This window comes from Oncorhynchus gorbuscha, unplaced genomic scaffold, assembly GCF_021184085.1.
Source record: "Oncorhynchus gorbuscha isolate QuinsamMale2020 ecotype Even-year unplaced genomic scaffold, OgorEven_v1.0 Un_scaffold_13991, whole genome shotgun sequence".
NCBI classification, from domain to species: Eukaryota; Metazoa; Chordata; class Actinopteri; order Salmoniformes; family Salmonidae; genus Oncorhynchus; species Oncorhynchus gorbuscha.
In genome coordinates, this window is record NW_025756056.1 from 1 (window position 1) to 7009 (window position 7009).

The 7009-nt window shown below is 52.7% G+C and overlaps 1 protein-coding gene across 1 annotated transcript; it reads left to right on the forward strand.

Moving 5' to 3' along the window:
- Positions 1–1421: 1421 nt before the first annotated feature.
- LOC124030691 (roquin-2-like) lies at positions 1422–6081 on the forward strand (the record flags this gene model as incomplete). The annotated part of the gene is made up of 4 exons (XM_046341917.1): positions 1422–1559; positions 4965–5126; positions 5303–5744; positions 5860–6081. Coding segments are annotated over 4 exons (964 nt in total), but the record flags the coding sequence as incomplete, so codon positions are not given.
- Between the last annotated feature and the right edge of the window lie 928 nt (positions 6082–7009).

Here is a 7009-nt window from a genome sequence, read left to right on the forward strand (position 1 = left end):
CCTCCTCCTCCGCGTCCCTCATTGTTCCTCCTCCTCCGTGTCCTCATCGTTCCTCCTCTCCGTTCTCCCTCATTGTTGCCCTCCTCCTCCGCTTCCCCTCATCGTTGTCCTCCCCTCCTTCCTCTCGCTGCCCTCCTCCGTCTCATCGTTGCCCCTCCTTCCTCCGCTTCCCTCATCCGTTGCTCCTCTCGCTCCTCCTCCGTTTCCCTCTCGCTCGTTGCTCCTCCTCCTCCGTTCCCTCACGTCCTCCTCCTCCGCTCCTATCGCCCTCTCCGCTTCCTCTCATGTCCTCCTCCTCGCTCTCATCGTTGCCCTCCTCCTCCGCTTCCTCTCATCGTTGCCCCTCCTCCGCTCCTCTCATCGCGTCCTCCTCCTCCGCTTCCCTCATCGTTGTCCTCCTCCTCCGTTTCCTCTCATCGTTGCCTCCTCCTCCGCTTCCCTCATCGTTGCCCTCCTCCTCCGCTTCCTCTCATCGTTGCCCTCCTCCTCCGTTTCCTCTCATCGTGCCCTCCTCCTCCGTCCCTCATCGTTCCCTCCTCCTCCGCTTCCCTCATCGTTGCCCTCCTCCTCCGCTTTCCTCTCATCGTTGCCCTCCTCCTCCGTTTCCTCTCATCGTTGCCCTCCTCCTCCGTTTCCTCTCATTGTTGCCCTCCTCCGTTTCCTCTCATCGTTGCCCTCCTCCTCCGCTTCCCCTCATCGTTGCCCTCCTCCTCCGTTTCCTCTCATCGTTGCCCTCCTCCTCCGCTTCCCCTCATCGTTGCCCTCCTCCTCCGTTTCCTCTCATCGTTGCCCTCCTCCTCCGTTTCCTCTCATCGTTGCCCTCCTCCTCCGTTTCCTCCTCATCGTTGCCCTCCTCCCTCCGCTTTCCTCTCATCGTTGCCCTCCTCCTCCGCTTCCCCTCATCGTTGCCCTCCTCCTCCGTTTCCTCTTATCGTTGCCCTCCTCCTCCGCTTCCCCTCATCGTTGCCCTCCTCCTCCGTTTCCCCTCATCGTTGCCCTCCTCCTCCGTTTCCCCTCATCGTTGCCCTCCTCCTCCGTTTCCCCTCATCGTTGCCCTCCTCCTCCTCCTCCTATTGAAGGCTATGATTAATGTTGTTGTAGATGGTTAGTGTACATGGGGGAGATCTCAGACAACTCTAACCCCTGCTCTCTCTCCATCTCTCAATTCAATTTCAATTTAAGGGCTTTATTGGCATGGGAAAAATATGTTAACATTGCCAAAGCAAGTGAAGTAGACAATAAACAAAAATATAATAAAAATGAACAGTAAACATTACACTCACAGAAGTTCCAAAAGAATAAAGACATTTCAAATGTCATATTATGTATATATACAGTGTTCTCTCTCTTCTCTCTCTCTCTTCCTCTCTCTCCCTCCTCCCTCTCCTCTCTCTCTCTCTCCTCTCCCTCTCCCTCTCCAGAACTCTTATGGGCGTTTTCCTCTTGGATGCGAGGATCTGTTCAGGCGGAAACAGGAGCAGTGGGCACACCATCACCACGGCAACGTGAACAGGCCCTCCCAGTCCTCCCCCGTCTTCACCGTAGACTTTGGTGCAGAGGTACGTAGGCCTGCATGTACACAGAGTGTGTTTGTACATCCGTTGTGAGTCACGACCATAGAACGAGAGAGAGAGAGGGAGAGAGAGGACAGGGAGAGAGACGAACAGGGAGAGAGGCAGAGGGGAGAGGTTAGAGAGGAGAGAGGGAGAGAGACGGACAGGGAAAGACAGACAGGGAGAGAGGAGAGAGAAGGACACGGAGAGAGAGAAGGACACGGAGAGAGAGACGGACACGGAGAGAGAGACGGACAGGGAGAGAGAAGGACAGGGAGAGAGACGGACAGGGAGAGAGACGGAGAGGGAGAGAGAAGGACAGGGAGAGAGGGAGAGAGATGGACAGGAAGCGAGAGGAAGAGACGGACAGTGAGAGAGACGGACAGTGAGAGACGGACAGTGAGAGAGACGGACAGGGAGAGAGACGGACAGGGAGAGAGACGGACAGGGAGAGAGACGGATAGAGAGAGACGGACAGGGGAGAGAGAGATGGACAGGGAGAGAGACGGACAGGGAGAGAGAGACGGACAGGGAGAGAGAGAGGAAGAGACGGACAGGAGAGAGAGGAAGAGACGGACAGGGAGAGAGGAAGAGATGAGAGGAGAGAGAAGGAGACAGAGAGAGAGAGGAAGAGACGACAGGGAGAGAGAGGAAGAGACGGACAGGGAGAGAGAGGAAGAGACGGACAGGGAGAGAGAAGGACAGGGGAGAGAGAGGCAAGAGACGGACAGGGAGAGAGAGAGGAAGAGACGGACAGGGAGAGAGAAGGACAGGGAGAGAGAGGAAGAGACGGACAGGGAGAGAGAGGAAGAGACGGACAGAGAGAGAGAGGAAGAGACGGACAGGGAGAGAGAGGAAGAGACGGACAGGGAGAGAGAAGGACAGGGAGAGAGAAGGACAGGGAGAGAGAAGGACAGGGAGAGAGAAGGACAGGGAGAGAGACGGACAGGGAGAGAGACGGACAGGGAGAGAGACGGACAGGGAGAGAGACGGACAGGGAGAGAGACGGACAGGGAGAGAGACGGACAGGGAGAGAGACAGAGAGGGAGAGAGAAGGACAGGGAGAGAGGGAGAGAGATGGACAGGAAGCGAGAGGAAGAGACGGACAGGGAGAGAGACGGACAGGGAGAGAGAGGAAGAGACGGACAGGGAGAGAGAAGGACAGGGAGAGAGAGGAAGAGACGGACAGGGAGAGAGAAGTACAGGGAGAGAGAGGAAGAGACGGACAGGGAGAGAGAGGAAGAGACGGACAGGGAGAGAGAAGGACAGGGAGAGAGAGGAAGAGACGGACAGGGAGAGAGGAAGAGACGGACAGGGAGAGAGAAGGACAGGGAGAGAGAAGGACAGGGAGAGAGAAGGACAGGGAGAGAGACGGACAGGGAGAGAGACGGAGAGGGAGAGAGAAGGACAGGGAGAGAGGGAGAGAGATGGACAGGAAGCGAGAGGAAGAGACGGACAGTGAGAGAGACGGACAGTGAGAGAGACGGACAGTGAGAGAGACGGACAGGGAGAGAGACGGACAGGGAGAGAGACGGACAGGGAGAGAGACGGACAGGGAGAGAGAGGAAGAGACGGACAGGGAGAGAGAAGGACAGGGAGAGAGAGGAAGAGACGGACAGGGAGAGAGAGGAAGAGACGGACAGGGAGAGAGAAGGACAGGGAGAGAGAGGAAGAGACGGACAGGGAGAGAGAGGAAGAGACGGACAGGGAGAGAGAAGGACAGGGAGAGAGAGGAAGAGACTGACAGGGAGAGAGAGGAAGAGAAGGACAGGGAGAGAGAAGGACAGGGAGAGAGAAGGACAGGGAGAGAGGGAGAGAGATGGACAGGAAGCGAGAGGAAGAGACGGACAGTGAGAGAGACGGACAGTGAGAGAGACGGACAGGGAGAGAGACGGACAGGGAGAGAGACGGACAGGGAGAGAGACGGACAGGGAGAGAGACGGACAGGGAGAGAGAGGAAGAGACGGACAGGGAGAGAGAAGGACAGGGAGAGAAAGGGAAGAGACGGACAGGGAGAGAGAGGAAGACGGACAGGGAGAGAGAGAAGGACAGGGAGAGGAAGAGACGGACAGGGAGAGAGAGGAAGAGACGGACAGAGAGAGAAGGACAGGGAGAGAGAGGAAGAGACGGACAGGGAGAGAGAGGAAGAGACGGACAGGGAGAGAGACGGACAGGAGAGAGAAAGACAGGAGAGGAGGGAGAGACGAACAGGGAGAGAGAGGGAGAGACGGACAGGAGAGAGAGAGACAGACAGAGAGAGAGAGATGGACAGGGAGAGAGAGGAGAGACGGACAGGTAGAGAAAGGGAGAGACAGAGAGAGAGAAAGACAGACAGAGAGAGAGAGAGACGGACAGGGAGAGAGAGGGAGAGACGGACAGGGAGAGAGAGGGAGAGACGGACAGGGAGAAAGAGGGAGAGACGGACAGGGAGAGAAAGGGAGAGAGAATGACAGACAGAGAGAAAGAGAGACGAACAGGGAGAGAGAGGGAGAGACGGACAGGGTACTTCCGGCGCCGACAGAAATGGCCGCCTCGCTTCGCTTTCCTAGGAAACTATGCAGTTTTTTTGTTTTTTTTACGTGTTATTTTATCACTGCACTGTCGGAACTAGAAGCACAAGCATTTCGCTACACTCGCATTAACATTTGCTAACCATGTGTATGTGACAAATAAAATTGATTTGATTTGGGAGAGAGAGGAGAGATGGACAGGGAGAGAAAGACAGAGAGAAAGAAAGAAAGAGAGACGAACAGGGAGAGAAAGGGAGAGAGAGAGAAAGACAGAGAGAAAGAGAGACCGGGAGAGAGAGAGAACGTTTGTGTATAGCACAAGTATAAAAGGCATACTGTAATCAGTTTTCTCCACTCTGGTGCCCCATGAAATCAAGGTAAAGAATGCTGACTTATACAGTATTGTATGTTGTTTGTGTGTGTTTTTGATTCTGGCCCAAAAGCTGTGTTGAATCCAAAGCTATTTTAGACTGTGACTGTTGCTTGGCAACTGGTAGCTACAGCATAGAGAGTCTCAGTTTGTGTTTGGGAGTCCTCATAACTCTCTCCCCCCTATTCTCTCTGTCCCCCATCCCCATCCCTCCATTATTTTCCCCCCTCCCTCTCTTCTCTCTCACTCAATTTCAATTCAATTTAATTTAAGGGCTTTATTGTCTTGGGAAACGTATGTTTACATTGCCAAAGCAAGACGAATAGATAATAAACAAAAGTGAAATTAACAATAAAAAATGTACAGTAAACATTACACCTACAAAAGTTCCAAAAGAATAAAGACATTTCAAATGTGTGTCTCTCTCTCTTTCTCTCTGGCTATCTGTTCTCTCTTTCCCTCGTCCCCTCTTTCTCTTTCCCTCTCTCTCTCGTTCTTTCTTTCGGTCTATCTTTCTTTCTCTCTCTCTAGCATGATGACGGTGGTGGTGGTCAGTGTATGAACTGTAAGTTCCGTGGAGAGGAGAATCTGTCCCACTACTCTCCCTGGTCCTGTGGAACCATCAGTACCTGCATCAGCCCCTTTGAACCAGAGTATCACAAGGCCTCAGCTCACTCCCGCTCCGAAAACTTAGTGGGTCTCACAACATGCCTTCTTAATTCAACCAAACTGCCACACAGACACATATAGATCCTACAGAACATAACAATATAGTCTAGCATCACATGACAAATTAGACAATTACTGTGACATTATCTACACTAACAAATGAAAATGTCTATGTTTTCTACTAATGCTTTGTCTTTCAGGAAGTAGACAAAGGTGAAAGGACGCGGTGGCTACACACGTTTGAGCCCTACCGCCGTCTGAAAGACGAGGACCCCAGCATACCGTTTGAGACCTACCGCCGTCTGAAAGACGAGGACCCCAGCATACCGTTTGAAACCTACCGCCGTCTGAAAGACGAGGACCCCAGCATACCGTTTGAGCCCTACCGCCGTCTGAAAGACGAGGACCCCAGCATACCGTTTGAGCCCTACCGCCGTCTGAAAGACGAGGACCCCAGCATACCGTTTGAAACCTACCGCCGTCTGAAAGACGAGGACCCCAGCATACCGTTTGAAACCTACCGCCGTCTGAAAGACGAGGACCCCAGCATACCGTTTGAGCCCTACCGCCGTCTGAAAGACGAGGACCCCAGCATACCATTTGATCCCTACTGCCGTCTGAAGACGAGGACCCCAGCATACCGTTTGAAACCTACCGCCATCTGAAAGACGAGGACCCCAGCATACCGTTTGAAACCTACCGCCGTCTGAAAGACGAGGACCCCAGCATACCATTTGAAACCTACCGCCGTCTGAAGACGAGGACCCCAGCATACCGTTTGAGCCCTACCGCCGTCTCAAAGACGAGGACCCCAGCATACCGTTTGGAGAGGGGCCCATCATACCGTTTGGAGAAGGGCCTATCATCTCCAAATGGGGGGTGATATCCCGCGCCTCCCGTACAGGATACCACACCACCGACCCGGTCCAGGCCACAGCCTGCCAGGGAAGCAACAGCACCATCCCCATCAACTTCAGAGGTGAGGAGGGGATGGGGGAGGAAGTGGGGCGTTGGAGTTCAAATGTAAAGGAATAAGATATTATACCTCTCTTGTTATGTTTTATATATCCTATCTATGACTAGTTATGTCTCTGATTTACTGTGAAATGACAGCAGAAGAAAGAATTGTTATTCCCTAGTTCATTTTCTCTTTCAGATATGCTAGTTTTAGGACCAGCTGCTAGTCTAGCACAGAGCAGAATCCTCTTAACATTTTATTTTATTCCTTTATTTAACTAGGCAAGTCAGTTAAGAACAAATTCTTATTTTCAATGACGGCCTAGGAACAGTGGAGTTAACTGCCTGTTCAGGGGCAGAACAACAGATTTGTACCTTGTCAGCTCGGGGGTTTGTACTTGCAACCTTCCGGTTACTAGTCCAACGCTCTAACCACTAGGCTACCCTGCCGCCCCAACATGTGTTTTAGGACCGGCTGCTAGGCTAGCACAGAGCAGAATCCTCTTAACATGTGTTTTAGTACCAGCTGCTAGGCTAGCACAGAGCAGAATCCTCTGAACATGTGTTTTAGGACCAGCTGCTAGGCTAGCACAAAGCAGAATCCTCTTAACATGTGTTTTGGACTGGCTGCTAGGCAAGCACAGAGCAGAATCCTCTAAACATGTGTTTTAGGCCCAGCTGCTAGGCTAGCACAGAGCAGAATCCTCTAAACATGTGTTTTAGGACCAGCTGCTAGGCTAGCACAGAGCAGAATCCTCTTAACATGTGTTTTAGGACCAGCTGCTAGGCTAGCACAGAGCAGAATCCTCTTAACATGTGTTTTAGGACCAGCTGCTAGGCTAGCACAGAGCAGAATCCTCTTAACATGTGTTTTAGGACCGGCTGCTAGGCTAGCACAGAGCAGAATCCTCGAAACATGTGTTTTAGGACCGGCTGCTAGGCTAGCACAG